Source organism: Eufriesea mexicana, unplaced genomic scaffold (genome assembly GCF_001483705.2).
Source record: "Eufriesea mexicana isolate 0111107269 unplaced genomic scaffold, ASM148370v2 scaffold4744748266, whole genome shotgun sequence".
NCBI lineage: Eukaryota > Metazoa > Arthropoda > Insecta > Hymenoptera > Apidae > Eufriesea > Eufriesea mexicana.
In genome coordinates, this window is record NW_016907956.1 from 115,874 (window position 1) to 131,060 (window position 15,187).

General features: G+C 43.3%; 1 protein-coding gene across 1 annotated transcript in view; it reads left to right on the top strand.

Annotated features, from left to right (window-relative positions):
• Window positions 1-252: 252 nt before the first annotated feature.
• Window positions 253-15,187, top strand: part of Apoltp (Apolipoprotein lipid transfer particle) — a 16,519-nt gene continuing 1,584 nt past the window's right edge. The window contains exons 1-20 of the mRNA XM_017899822.1: window positions 253-834; window positions 1,154-1,198; window positions 1,277-2,441; window positions 2,530-2,893; window positions 2,976-3,285; window positions 3,374-3,876; window positions 3,958-4,253; window positions 4,425-4,941; window positions 5,028-5,169; window positions 5,278-5,451; window positions 5,542-6,087; window positions 6,193-7,117; window positions 7,214-10,187; window positions 10,301-10,671; window positions 10,746-12,136; window positions 12,240-12,424; window positions 12,578-12,732; window positions 12,861-14,032; window positions 14,124-14,335; window positions 14,467-15,187. The exon at window positions 14,467-15,187 is cut by the window's right edge and continues 356 nt beyond it. Of these exons, the coding sequence (XP_017755311.1) occupies window positions 747-834; window positions 1,154-1,198; window positions 1,277-2,441; window positions 2,530-2,893; window positions 2,976-3,285; window positions 3,374-3,876; window positions 3,958-4,253; window positions 4,425-4,941; window positions 5,028-5,169; window positions 5,278-5,451; window positions 5,542-6,087; window positions 6,193-7,117; window positions 7,214-10,187; window positions 10,301-10,671; window positions 10,746-12,136; window positions 12,240-12,424; window positions 12,578-12,732; window positions 12,861-14,032; window positions 14,124-14,335; window positions 14,467-15,187 (12,256 nt within the window). The 5' untranslated portion in view covers window positions 253-746. The remainder of the gene's footprint in view (window positions 835-1,153; window positions 1,199-1,276; window positions 2,442-2,529; window positions 2,894-2,975; window positions 3,286-3,373; window positions 3,877-3,957; window positions 4,254-4,424; window positions 4,942-5,027; window positions 5,170-5,277; window positions 5,452-5,541; window positions 6,088-6,192; window positions 7,118-7,213; window positions 10,188-10,300; window positions 10,672-10,745; window positions 12,137-12,239; window positions 12,425-12,577; window positions 12,733-12,860; window positions 14,033-14,123; window positions 14,336-14,466) is intronic.

Consider the following 15,187-nt stretch of genomic DNA (forward strand, 5'->3'; position numbering starts at 1 on the left):
GTTATCTTATCTAGTTATGACCCGTAACCCCTAACAAAAACGAAAAACAAGAAGACCTTTGATACCGATCCTCCCCCTCTGCGAAGAGTAGTAGCGTAGTTGATCCAATGTCACTGTTCATTCAATCAGAGAACACGGTTGAGGCAGGAAGCTTTTACTTAACCAATCTATATCGTAGCCATGCTTCGTACCAAGCGTTTACCGCCGCGCTCAGTTTTGCTGCACATCAATCTCTTCCTTAGTTCGATCTATCCGTTCGAACGGATGAACAGTGAACACCGTGTAAAATGTATTCTTGGAACTCGATGTAAGAATCATAGATGGTCGGAAAGGAACGTTCTCATGGTTATCTTATCTAGTTGCGACCCGTAACCCCTAACAAATAAGAAGAGCAACAAGACCTTTCGTACCGATCCTCTATCCCCTCTGCGAAGTGTAGTAGCGTAGTTGATCCGATGTCAGTGTTCATTCGGTCAGTGAACACGGTTGGGGCAGGAAGCATTTATTTAACCAATCTGTCGCAGGAAGTATTTATTTAAACAATCTGTGGTGTTGTCGCGTCCCAGTCTGTTTTGCACTTCGATCTCTTCTTTAATTCCATCTCTTCCCGCTCGAGTAGTGATTTTTTTCACACTGCTCTAAAATAACGAAGATCCTTCTTCATTGCGGACACAAGGGGATGAAGGAAGCGAGCGACATCGATGAACGAATAACCAGACTTCAGTCCCGTTATCGCAATCAGCAATATGATTTGGAATCAGAAAGGACCGAAGGACCATGCAACCATATTTCTCCTCGTTGCTCTCTGCCTGATTCTCGGCGCAGCACAGTCGGGTAATTTCTTTCAACAGTCAATTTCTTTCAACAGTCGAATCTACGATTGGCACACGATGAAACGAAGTCGAATGAAATTCGCTCATGGGATAATATGTCGATAATATATACGTGTCAAATTTTTTCATCGTTCGGTTATCTGTACCGCGTGTTATTCAACTTTTCTTTCCGAGAATTAACGTACATCGAATCCGCGATTCGCGCATATCGGTGAAGCCCCTTATCGGTAAAGTGCAACAAGTGTATACCGTATTCGCAAAAATCACAACAACAACGTGCTACATCGATGTTTAACTTTGTCATTGCAATCTCGTTACAGAAATTGTCAAAGATCCAGCGTTGTGCGGTCGAATGAAATGTAAAGGTAAACCACTCGATTTAAAGATTATAATTGATAAATGGAAAATCTAAGCGAATGATTGACGTTGGTTAATGTTTCCAGTAACGGATACGAAGAAATTCAAATACGAAAAGAACGTGTCATACTGGTATCGATATTCGGTGGATGTAAGCACGAATCTAGGCATCGTAAACACATCGTTGTTATCGTCGTCTTCGTCGTCTTCGTCGTCTTCGTCGTCGGATTTTCTTGGCAACGAGTCAACGTTGCGACTGGACGCGGATTTAGTCATTCGCTTTAACAATCCTTGCGAGGGCAGCTTGAAATTCGAGAACGCGAGTATAAGTCATGATCCCCGGAAGTACAATCCGGAATTTCCCGATCGTGCTGGCGCAGAGTTCAAAGTGAATTTGGAACGTTTCGCGTTGAGGTTTGCCTTCGACGATGGACGAATAGACGAACTATGCCCGAACAAACGTGATCCTGTTTGGGCGCTGAACTTGAAGAGGGGCGTGTTATCGATGATGCAAAATAACATGCATAGATTCGACGTAGATCGTCGTACGAACGAACTCGATGTGAATGGCATCTGCGAGACGAATTACCGTTTGCACGAGGCAAGACGCACCAGCCTGATCTTGAAGAAAACGAAGAATCTATCGAACTGCATGCACGGGTCGAAACATTTCTCTGTGATTCGTTCGAACGTTTATAGAAGTTCTCGATCGGGTTCTCGCGGTCCTTACCATCCGCTTCTCGAATCTCGAAGTGATTGCGAGTTAACTATCGACCGTAACATCTATGAAAAGATCGTGTGTAAAGAGCTGCATCGATTGCAACCGCTCTCAAGTGGCAACACAGGGGCGAGAACCGAATCGACAGCGATTCTTCGGTTGATCAGAGAATCCAAAGACGATTATGGCTATGCCAACGAGTACGAGCAAAGCAACGAGTACCAAGCAATTGACCAACCGGACGAGGAAGAAGATGAGGAAAGAGAGGAAGAGAAATTCATTCGACAATCGAATCGCGTGAAGAGAATCAGTTTGTTATACGATTACTCGAGAACACCGAGAACCGTGCACGGTGAATTGAGAAGTGCCAGAGACCTGTTGAAACTTCTCTGTAAAGTAGGAATGAGCACAGACGAATTGCAGCAACGATTTTCCGAAACGTTCACTGCGTTTATTCAATCGGCACGCCTTCTCGATTATCCGTCCTTGTCGCAATTGTTTGTCAGATCCTACGGTATTTGCACCACTGGCAAGTGAGTAGCGTTAAATTTTCACGAAAAATCGCGCACGATTCAAACTTTCGCGCAACATATTTTTCATCCATCTTCTTTTCTTCCATAGAAAGCATATTATCGACGCGTTGCCATTCATCGGCAGCAATGCAACTCTGAATCTGATGAAAGATCTGATAATAAACCGGTACGTCGATCAGGCAACCACCGAGAAGTGGGTAATCGCATTCGCGTTAGTCCCGCGACCAAATCAGGACATGATCAAGATTCTATCATCCCTTCTCGATTTTCATCAGCAAATTCCAGAAACTCAGTTCATCTTGAGCTATTCCGCAACGATTTACGCTTTCTGTTCCACCCATGACACTCGATGCGTTAATGTCGAACAGGTGACTCGTTTTCTCTCATACCTGGAGCAGAAAATCGAGAAAGGATGCGCACCCCGACAGCATTCGCTTTCTACGGTTAAAGAGGTATGTTAAAGTTTTAGAAATATCTTTAGGAATGCTATAGGAATCGATTGCTTCCTTTTTTTATTCCTTGTCAATTTTACAGACATTGGAGGCGCTGAAAGCGATCGGTAACATGGGTTTAGAAACCAACAAACTGTTAGGATTATTAAAGGAATGTATCGACGGCGTAGGTGGATTTTTGCCAATGGAGATTCGCGTAGCAGGTATCGACGCTCATCGTAGAATGCCGTCTTGCGAGAAAACGCGAGATCTATACCTTTTGAACTACTACCGAAACTACAGTTTGGATACGGAATTACGTATCGCATCTTACCTGCAAGTAATGCGTTGTCCCGATTATAATGTCGTTAAAACGATCAAACACACCTTGAAGTTCGAGGAAATTAATCAAGGTACTCGTCGAGCTTCGTTCTTGAATTTTTTCCTTGAATTTTCAAAATCGAGATCATGCACGCAATTATCTCGAATTTTTGTTCACAGTTGGAACTTTCGTTTGGAGTCATTTGACGAATGTCTATAATTCCGCTTCGCCGACCAGAATCGAAATTCAAAGTCTATTGACGGATCGCGATCTCGACGACAAGTTCAACAAAGATAGGAGAAAGTTTTCACGAAACTATGATGGATCTTTCTTCTCGGAAGAGTACAATTTCGGTGCTAACTATCAAGGGAATCTAATTTTTTCCCCTAAATCGTACATACCTAGATCCGCTACGTTCAATCTTACCTTTGATCTTTTTGGTGAATCCGTGAACGTTTTCGAAGTAACGACCAGACTCGAGGGTCTCGAATATTACGCCGAAAAGTTCTTCGGTCCTAACGGAGTGTATAATAACGAGAAAGTTTCGAGTTTCTTTAAACATCTCCTTAGGAGCTTGAGATCAACGCCGGAAGAGGAAGACGGCTACTGGAAACGCGTGAAGAGGCTACCAAATGTTATCGATAATAATTTCAGCGAACCTAGAATTAGTCTTAGTTACAAGGTGAGACCTTAACGTGACCGGATGATACACGATCGAATGCATCGCGCGAAACGATAGTTCTTTTTTTCGCTTCGTTTACAGATCTTTGGAAGCGAATTAAAATATTCGATGTTAAATAGCGATCGTGAAATTAGAGAAGCCTTAACACGCATGAATCCATGGGAAAAGTTGAATCAAATCGCTTCTGGAAAGGAAATCAAGTACGAAAATGCGATAATGTTCTTGGATTCCACTTACGTGGTACCAATGGCATCAGGGCTACCAGTACGTTTGGATTTTGCTGGCTCTGCAGCGTGCAACTTCAAGATGTCAGGGTTATTGGATACCAAGCGACTCTCTGAAGGAGAGATTGAATTTATCAGCAGCATTGCACCCAGGTATATTTACGCATCAAGCGTTTTTACATTTGCCCAACGATTGATCATGTACACCTGTTTTCTTTTTCCTCTTTGTTTCTTATTTTCTTCCCAATTTTGTTTCTCATTTTTTTCGTTGTATCAATCAGCTAGGTAGCAAAATAATATCCTTTCTCCTACGCATGTGAACAGCACGAGCGTCGATGTGGTCGGTAGCATGACCGTAGATGCCTTTTATAAGACCGCAGGAACTAAACTGCGAACAAACGTATACTCCTCTGGATCGGTGCAAGTCCATTTAGAGGTAAAGGGAATACGCTCGATTAAACTGAGTTTGGGCTTACCGAATAAAAAAATGGAAGTATTTTCGATCGGTACCGATATTCTGTTGACGAGAGGCAACGGTGGCGAACACGAGGAGAAGCCACTCGGTGTTTTAATGGCCGGTCAACACAGCAACGATCAAAATTCGATGCGATCGCTCTCGATCCCGAGGAATGTAATTAGCAACACGAGCTGCACCTGGACCGCTCTCGACAGACTGATAGGGCTAAAACTGTGCGTCGATTACCAACTATCGAACGTAACGAAAGATCCGAACGCACCTTATTTCGTTTTAAGCGGCCCTACTCTTTTCAAGATCTCCTTAATCAAAGCCGACCCGACTGCCAAAAACTATCTGTTGAAATATGTGTGGGAGAAAACGAAGGTATTCTTTTCCTCCTCCTTTCTCCACTTCTTCCTTATTCGAACATAATCGCATTCGTATTAATATTTCCCTTTCATTCCTTACAGGAAGAAAATATTTTTACAATTGCATTCGATACTCCTGGATCGCAGGTAAATAGAGAATTAAGCGCAATGGTTTCCTTCGATGGGAAGACGCATAATGTTACCGTTTTATTACGATCCGCTGGAAATTCTTTAGTGGCGGAAGGTTAGTGATTCTCGCATGTTACTAGAATGACGAACAATACCAACGATGTTCGATCCAGATACAGTATCCAGATACAGATTCACGAAAGATTAACGTCGTTTCTGACAGGTACTTACAAAAGCACGGAAAATGAGACGTTCGTGGACGTGGGCTTCGATATAAATGGCACGAAACATTTAGACGCAAGTTTAGGTTACGCGATAAAAAAATTTCAATACGGATACATATTTACCCCACAAATGCATCTAATCGTGAACAACGAACGAATCGCCGCTCTTTCAGGTTTACCTCTATCCACATTTACGTATTTACGACTTAGCTTTTCTTCCATTCCATTAGCTTCTTGATCAAATGTTTTTCATATTTTTAAAGGTACGATTCGATACGCTTGGAAGAACAACGTTTCCGAATGCGATATAGACTTGACATTTGGTACTAAAAAGGTTTGGAGCAAATTCATAGGTTACATCGTCCGGAGGAACGTAAGCTTAACCGGTTCCTTTCAACTCGAGTATCAGCTGCAAAAGATGCCAAAGAAGGAAACCCTTCGACTAGATATATCATCGTCTAATCGTTCATCAAAAACTTTGACGCACAAAGCGATTGATTTGAAACTGCACTCTACCGCGTATCCCGAATTGAATACGGTGATAATCGCTTGGTATCAGCAAGCACTCGATCATTTAGAGCTGCACGCGGAAATGAATTCGAGTCCGCATCTTAGGGACGACCGTCACAAGCTTACAGCTCAACTGATCATTCTTTATTCAAAGACGTATTTTAAAAATCAAGACATGAAAGTGGGCGCATTGTTTACGATAACAAAACCGATCCAAAACTTGGATATCAAAGTCGGAATTAAACACTCCGCTATGGGACCTGAAACGAGGACGACTCTATTGATAGGATATGCTCCAGGTCCGTTGATCGTTGCAATTTCCTCTCGTTCCGGATATAAGATTCGACACTATATAAGACCTTGTCCTATTTTCTAATCTCGACCGGGATTTTCTTTGTGTTTAGGAAAAGAGATTACTTTAATGGTAAATTTGATAATGCCTCGCGGCTTAATGTTCGCCCTGGAAGGTCACGTGAAATTAATGATTCCGAACTTCAATCCGATGCTAATCGACGTACGAATTACGGAGGGATCGAAACGATGGTACGAGCTGGATATGTCGGGAACTTGGTTCAGCGGGCACAACATAACGGCACGAGGCACCTACTCGGATAGATCCGTAGCAACCGTAGTTAGTCACAGTTTGAAGCTGATCTTGAAATCTCCGAGTTTCGCCAGCGATGTTCTAGTAAATTGCCGGCTGTATCAAAATTACAGCGATATCCGGATCGGCTTACTAGTGGAGCAAATTGATCGGGATAAGTATGCGTTCATCTTGAATCATACGGTAGCGTCGCCGACAAACTTCATTTCGTACGTTGAAGGAAGATACAAGGGTTACGTGTATTCGCTGATGACCAACGTTGATGTCGAACGCGAAATTCGAATGGAGATACACTTGGACAAATGGCGAGATGTTCATATAGCGTTGTCCGGCTACAACGAGGAGAACAAAAAGGGATTTGGAGCTGAAGTGAAGTGGGACGCGAATCGAGATCCAGCTTTGAAAATCGCGTTATTGTTGTCGTTACAGAAAACGGTGAAATCGGTAGCTACCTTAGATTCGGAGGAACAGCTAACCGAAAAACACGTTAACGCAATGGCCTCCTTCACCTATCCCGGTCGCATCATAGTTTGCTCCTGTTATGTGATTTTACTCGGTTACTATGACTTTACCTTGGACGTCGGAATCGACTGGAGTTCGGAACAATGGGCAAACTTGTTCATTGCCACGACATATAACGTAAAGCCATGGACAAAGTCGATCTCCTTGGAAACTCGGTTGATCACACCGTTCGAAAATTGGACGAAAACCGCTTTAAACGCAAAGTAAGTAACGAAAATTCCTCCAATTATCCTCAAATCGATTCTATATATACCTAATCTATATATAATATAGGATTGTTCGTTTAAATCGTTGTGCAGGTATTTACAAGAATCGAACAAGATGAAACTAAGGGGTAGCGCTTATTGGAAAGACTCGCAACGATTAATCGCAGAATTGGACGGCAGCACGGAAACGCATGGCGACGTTAAAGAATGGAAAGCTAACTGTGGAATAAGTAGCTCCGTACATTACATCTCGTCGGTCATTGTCAATCTTACCCACAAGTTCGTCGATTCAGAGATCGCGGATACTCGTTTATTGATCAAGTACGATCCAGATAAGGTGATCAACGCTTGGAGCATTTGGTACTTGGACAAGGAGTCCGATAATGTTTTTAACTTGACCGGTAATCTGCATCTCGAATCACCGGTAACTCGTTACAAAACCAGCGACTTGAGATGTCAGCTGCAAATGTTGCCAGGTTGGAAATTCCTAGGGGCGGCTAACTTGAATCTCGACAAAAAGACCTACGCCGGGAAATTAATCGGCGATCTCGAGCGCATAAAAGAATCCATGGTGGAGTTCAACGTCACCACCCCGTTGGAAAAGTACTCTTTCGTTCGTGGAAGATTCAGTTTGTCCGAAAGCGAAAGGCACGTGGTCGCAGAGGTGGTCACTCCGGATGGTGCTATCGGTTTTGAGGTTCTCTATCAACTTTTCTTAACGAATTACGATTTCAACGTGAGGTTATCGTTCGCCTCGTTGAAGGATATTCGAAGGATACTTTTCATCGCCAAGCTGAATGATCGAGAGGCTGACTTTCGAATCGGATACAATCGTATAGTTGTTGGATTTCAGGGTATTTGGCATTATCGCAACATTACCGATTTTCATTACAGTTACACGCTGTTTACGCCAATCGAATCTTTCGAGGAGATCGGAGTTGTCACGAAGTTGATCGTAATGCGCACCGAGAACGACTATCTGGACGTCGATACGGAATTTATGGCGAGAAACAAAGAACACGTTGAGCACAAATTCGGGGTCAGAGCTAAGATTGGCCCAAAACCTGCGCCAGTTACCATACCGATCAAATTTCCGCTCATCGCGACTAGTAACGTCTCGAAAACCGAAGAATCGGTTAATTCCGAAGGTGGCGGTGGTCAGAAGTTGACGGGAAAAGAGGATAAGCCCGAGGAAGAGGAAGAACAGTTACTCGAAGAGGATTACGAGGTACAAAATAATCTTCATTGGCACGGAGAAATCGAGGTATGTCCGAATATTATCGAACCTATCGCAGGAGAAATAGATATAGATAACGAGGGTCCGACATATAAGGTTACCGGTGCTTTGCATTATCTTCAAGAGGAAATCCTCTTGGACGATACGTTCTGGATGGAGGATCTTTTCAATATGAAAAACGAACTGAACGTGGTCCTTCCGTTCAAATTTGTCAACGAGATCGTTTGTTTAAATACGTTTATCGTAGATCTAGAGAAATTCGTCTATACTGTGCAAGCAAACGCAAACATTAGGCGCAACACAACTTGGCACGAAACCGGTGTACTCGTTAATTACGCCTATCGTGAAAACGAATGGGATGATTCGCAGTTGCACGCATTAGAGTTGAAAGTGAAAACTCCTTTAGAATTTCTCAAATTTTTGTACGCCAACACCAGCCTAGACGTCGACGAGAACCTTTATAAGGCTAAAATCAATGTTCGCGCGCCCAACAGCACGATCGACTTGTCCGGATCTCTGGAAACGGACGAAGCCTTCATGGATATGATGCTCGTTGTCCAAATCGATACACTAGTGGTGAAACTGCCGAGATCCAGTATTACCGTCAAACGATTTTTCACCGAGAAAGGAGAGAACACGAAGATAAACTGCGAAATCGCTGATCCCGTCCCGTTTTCTCTCCAATCGCAATATGACACGACGGAAGAGAGCATGATGGTTTCCGTCGTTCTCAAATCTTGGATCGAAACATTGAAAAACATCGAGTTCCAAGTCTTTTATTCGAACACGATCGCGAGCAACGATACCGCGAATCTAATCGTTTTAGCAAAACACCGACTTGACCAGCCATACAAGTTACTCGGAAATTACAGCCTTGGAACGATCATGGCTGAGCTTTATACACCTTTCTTGAACGGCAAGCCGCATTTCGAGTTTCGCGGCGCAACGAAGAACATAAGCGATATCGTTTACGAAATAAACGGCAAATTATGGAATCACGCGATTGCTGAGACGCGCAACGTTTTCGGCGTATTCGAACTCACGCGAACCGATACATCGTACTCTCTCCAAATGCAGATTGTGCCAAAGGTGGCTGAAGTTGGAAACAACGATTATCTAGTTGTAAATGTGAGGAAGAAGAGATCCGGATTGCACGTTGGTTTACAGGGTCGCGTGATAAATGCTTCCGTAGACACGAATTTTGTCAAACCTTTCAACTGGGACGTGAAAGCGGATGCAGATATTGCCAAAGCATCGGGTGCAAAAATGCAGTTGCGATTTATCACTTTTATGAACGTTCAAGTGAATGGTAACACGACATTGTACATTCACGCGGAGACACCGTTGGCGGACATTCGAAATGTCAGTTTAGCCGGAAGTATATTGATGTCTAACAACAGCGGTGACATTCGTGCGAATGGTTGTTTGAACGAACGCGTTCGATATGTAATCCTCCAATGGAAGCTGATCTATATGATGGACATGTTCGGAAGAGTGTTGATTGGATACGAAGGACCGAGTAATCTTGACAGCAAACTGATCGATAGCCGGTTGTTCTTCAAGAATCCTCGTCAGGCGTTCAGAAACATCGACCTTGGTTTCGATCTGGACATCGATCGTGAAAGATGGAAATTCGCTACGAACACCACCATCGGATTTCGCAATTACGAGAACATCGACGGGGTATTCGTCGTTAGGCTACCACCCCCCGACTACGACGATCATCGTTTCCTCGTTAGCTATCACGCCAACGGCGGTTTTCAGGACGCATCCTACGTGATTGGCTACAACACCCAGCGGGCGAAGACCAATTATGCTTCTGACGGCTCGGTTTGTTTTGTCATTCGTTTATCGCGAGATTTCTACTCGTGATCGACTTTCCTTCCGACGAAGGAAAGATTCCGAAACATACGCGACTAAGGAGATACATTTTGATTTTACAGATATACGTGGGAAAGCGAGACATCAATGGACATCTTCGTGCCTCTTGGGGAATGCTACCCGTCCAATCCGTAAATAACCTTTTAAACGTAAGCATCGACAACAAAGAGATCAAACTTAAGTACGCGTTATATTCACCGAAATTCGAACAACAAGAAACGTTGGTTCTCTTATTCGATTACGATATTATTACGCCCGACTCGGATATACGGGCGATAAACGCTGAAGTGTATTATCCAGCGAGAACACGCATCGCTTCGGCAAACGTATCGTACGAGAGTTTGTTAAACGTAAACGGAACCATCGATTCCATTTTACCGTCGGAAAATGGTACCAGGCCGTTAGAATGCCAGTTCATCGTATTCACCACTCTGTAAGTGAACCGTAAGATAACGAGTTAACAGAGAGCAGTTGAACGACTTACGTTAAGCGACTCGTTTGTTACAGGCAGCGAAACAAAAGATACGTCAAGGTCTATTGGCCGCGAAACACCGCCATTGTGAATTCGGACTACAATTATCGTAGCGAGAAACTGAATTCAGATTTGGAAGGAATTCTACACGTTGAAATTCCCTTGAGCACGCGCCACGTCGGCCATTTGACTTACAGTTACAAGAAACGACCCCAAACTACCAGTGGTTACTCGAGATTACTGTACAACGGCAAGAAAGTTCTTTACGGTCAATACAATTCGAAGAGCGAGTCAAGAGCCGGCTTCGAGAGAGACCGTACGCAAATCATGATCGAAAACGAATACAAACCGATAGGCATCCTTTACGTAAACCAGTACGAGTACAGTGCAGGAAACGAAGGAACCAACTATCCGACCGTTGAATTCAAACATGTCAACTTGTACCAATTGGATAATAGAACGGCGTTTAACGTTGCCGGCGAATCTAGGATCAAAACGACGCATACAGGTCGAGACATTCACTTAAAGGCATCGCACTCGAACAAAACTGTACAACTGAAAACCGACTATCGCGTCTTACCGGGCGAATTCGATCAAACCAGCTGGCTCAGTTTGGCCAACGACGTCTGGATATCTTATGACATCAACATTTTGAACAAAACGACCGAACGCGTGGACAATCAGTTCTTGCTACTAAACGTCTCCTATCCCCGAAGAAATTTCAGCCTCGATGGTTTCTACTGGATAAGCAGCAAGGAGCTCAAGTCCGAGGTGAAGCTGGATTGGGATCAAGGAACGGACAGGCCCCGGACTGTTGGGGCGTTGTTCAATTGGACGAATTTCACGCCGGACGATAAGAAAGGTGTTTTCGACCATCGAGCTAGATTTGCTTTGAGACATCCGAGTTTTCCGAAGCAAGTCTTCGTGGAAGGTAAACTCCAGAAAACTAATTCCAGAGATTTGATGAGTGCTTATTTCACCGCTGACTATTCCACTGATCCGAACAAGCTGTTCGAATTCTCGGCATCGTTGAGAAACGAAAGCGAGCCGTTGATTTCCAAAAAATACGCTTACCAAATAAGTGGTAAACATCCAAACACAAGGTTCGATTTGGACGTCCGGGGATTTGTGTACAAATATAAAAACTCCCTGTTCGAGCTTGAAAACAATGGACATTACAAACGCAGCTTCTTAGCCGGTGATACCGGAAAACTAAATGCACGGCTCGATATTCTTCGAAACGAGGTACTTTTCCAACGTGAATACAACGAGGCGGTCAAGTATTTGTACGTTCGATATCTTTTCTCCAATTATCGACACAGCGTTAATGGTAGTGTCGTGAATACGCCGAATTTGAACGCCACTGGCGCTTTCATCTTCGATCCAGATGAAAAATTAACGTGGATGATGCTCAACTATACCCCAGGTCAGTGTACACGGTTATTACGGTTATTACTCGTTATGTAATAACGAAAATAGGCTCGTTATGCCGAATGTTAATTCCGATATTAATTAGGATCGTTTGACAGATGCCGTCGAGAGTTTACGGATGTATGGCAGAATTCCTGACGCTCGAAATGCCATATTTGACATTTGGAGGACCTACGAGGAAGATTTCATTGTATCCGACGTCTCTTTCTACTTGAAGCTCAACCACTCCCGACTAATTACCTCTACGCTGCGCTGGAGACCAGATCTCAAGAGCGATATCATTGTACGCAACGTTCTTGCCTTTTCCATTCTTCCTTATCTTTCTCCTTCGCCCTTCGCCTCGTACTAACGATAAGATAAACAAATAAACGAATCCTCGAAGAAAATAGAAGGGAAATAAGGAAATAAATCTTCACGCATCTTGCTTTTGTTGCAGACTATGGTGAAAAGTACGGCAATGGATGCATACGAGAGTATAAACAACGATGCTGATTATTGGAAGCAATATATAAGAAGCGAAACTGTGAACGTGGTGTCGGACGTTTGGGACGATGCTAAACAAGATCTTGAAGAATTTCTCGAAGACTGGAAGTGAGTAATCTTTACTCATTTATTATCGGGTTTATTGTGAGTTATGAAAAGAACCCGGGTTAGGCCTATTTCAACGATAATAATCATGGTGATTACGCGATTTTATCTTATCGTTTCCCTCGTTGCAGCAACCTAAAGGAGCTTCAAACAGATTTGGAGAAGTTGAAGGTTTACCTGAACAAGTCTTACAGTGCAAACGACTTTTACATTCAGGACATTGCCTTTTTTGGACAATACGTAATCGACGAACTATCACTGCAAAGTCACATAGAATCTTTGCCAAACATCCTCAACGAAATATGGGAGATAATGGGCGAATCTGGGGAAACGATTAGAAAATCATTACTCTGGCTGATCGAAACGATCAAGAACGCATTTAACAAGGTACCTGAAATCGTTGCCTCTATCCTAAGGGGCGACACGATTTTTCAGCTAGCACAAATAATCGACCAATTGCTCATACAGTACGATAAGTTTGTAAAAGATCTTCACGTATCGTTTATTAAGTACATCGAGAATCTTTCGGAGAAGATTTCACAGTCGATTACGCAGCAATGGAACCAATTTTTACTGCTTGTAGAGCCGCTTTTCATTCGCTTTATTCACTATCTGGAGACCGTTGCTTGGAAAGCGAGCAAGGAATTCGTTGATTTTATGTACAATCGAAGAAACGACCTTATAGCATCCCCTTATTTCGATCGTTTTACTAATTTTACTCAAGACATCGACAAACTCTATCGCGACATCAAGGGCAACGACATCATAACGAACATTCAAAAGTACACGAGTGTGGTAATACGGTTCTTGAAAGAGCGATATTTCACCTTCGTACCGTTCGGTAAAGTGCTCCAGGATGTCGTCGATGAGATTCTGACCGAGTTAAAGGAATTAGAAAAATTACCGTCTATACATTACGCTTTGGAGAAAATACAACAGGTGTACGACAGAGCGTATTATGTTTACGAGTACCTCGAGATACGAGCCAAAGTAGAAAGCGCCATCCGGCTAATTCACGCGAAACTAATGGACATAAGTCAGACAGCTCTACAAGCTGAGAGCAAATACAGAGAAGCAAAGACAAAGTTCATCTTCGATCCTAATCAGGGCTTGATGTGCTTGGAACAAAAACTTCCGATGTCATGGCACGCGTTTAATCAAACTCCGGCATTTCAGGAGATCCCCGAATTTAGGATCATTTCCGACGTAAAATCGTACTTTGCTGCCTCGGACGTGACCTTCTGGAGCGTGTATCGATACAAGCCATACATGGATCCGTTTAACTGGTTGCCACCATTCAGAGGTAATCACGTACTTACACTTTATTCATTTTCCCGTGGTTTTTTCTCGGTGTCGTGGTTGATCCGATCTAATCTCGAACAAACTAATTTCAGCGCAAGCGATGATTATTGGTTCACGACATTTTGTTACATTCGATGGACGACACACGAATTTCGTCGGTTCTTGCACATACCTGTTGGCTCGTGATTTCGTGCGAGATACCTTTGCTATCCTACTCGAGTACCAACCAGAATCCGATCGAGTTACGCACAAGATCATCGTGTTGCTCGGGAAGGACGTACTCCAACTTGACTTCTTCAACGATGTCAGTACCGATGGTTACAGTAATACGATAGTAACGAGAATAATGATAAGAATTATAGTAATCGGTATCTTAACTTTTACTCCTTTATGAAATAACAGCCAACCCGTTACGTACGTTTCCCTTTTTTGCAGAGCATCAAACTTCTCTCCGAGGAATCGACGAGCGTAGCAAGTAACCTCGTACTTCCGACTGAACTCGAGAATGGGACAACGTACGTTTATCAGGCGGATAGCGTCGTTACCGTGGAACGTAAACAAAATCAGTTCCGACTTGAATGCAATTTGAAGTTCGATCTCTGCATTCTGGAATTATCCGGTTGGTATCATGGGAAAACTGCCGGTATCCTCGGTACGATGAACTATGAACCAATGGATGATATGACCGGATCGAATGGAATCATAACGAAAGACGCGAGAGCATTTACTGACAGTTGGTCGATCGATAGAGAAGTTGAAAAGAAAAATTGTTCATTGAACGACTTTTATCCGACAACGCCGGCAGCAACGAGGACCAGCACGGCTATAAAGTCGGAAGAGAATTCGATGATTTTGCAGTTTTGTAATGACTTGTTTGTAAATAAAAGCTCCGAATTCGTTAGCTGTTTCGACGTGATCGAACCAGAGGAATACTCAAAAATGTGCACTGCATCCGGAAGTAAATCGGAAGCTTGTACCGTGGCATTATCCTACATACAGATTTGCATGTTCCACGATACGTATCTCAGAATACCAGATGTATGCAGTAGCTGCAGTATGGTAGACGGTAGTCAAGTGGCAGAAGGTCAGTTCACAAGACTAGAAGGCGATCGAGTACCCAGTTCGACCGACGTGGTATTCCTCGTCGAAGGGAAAG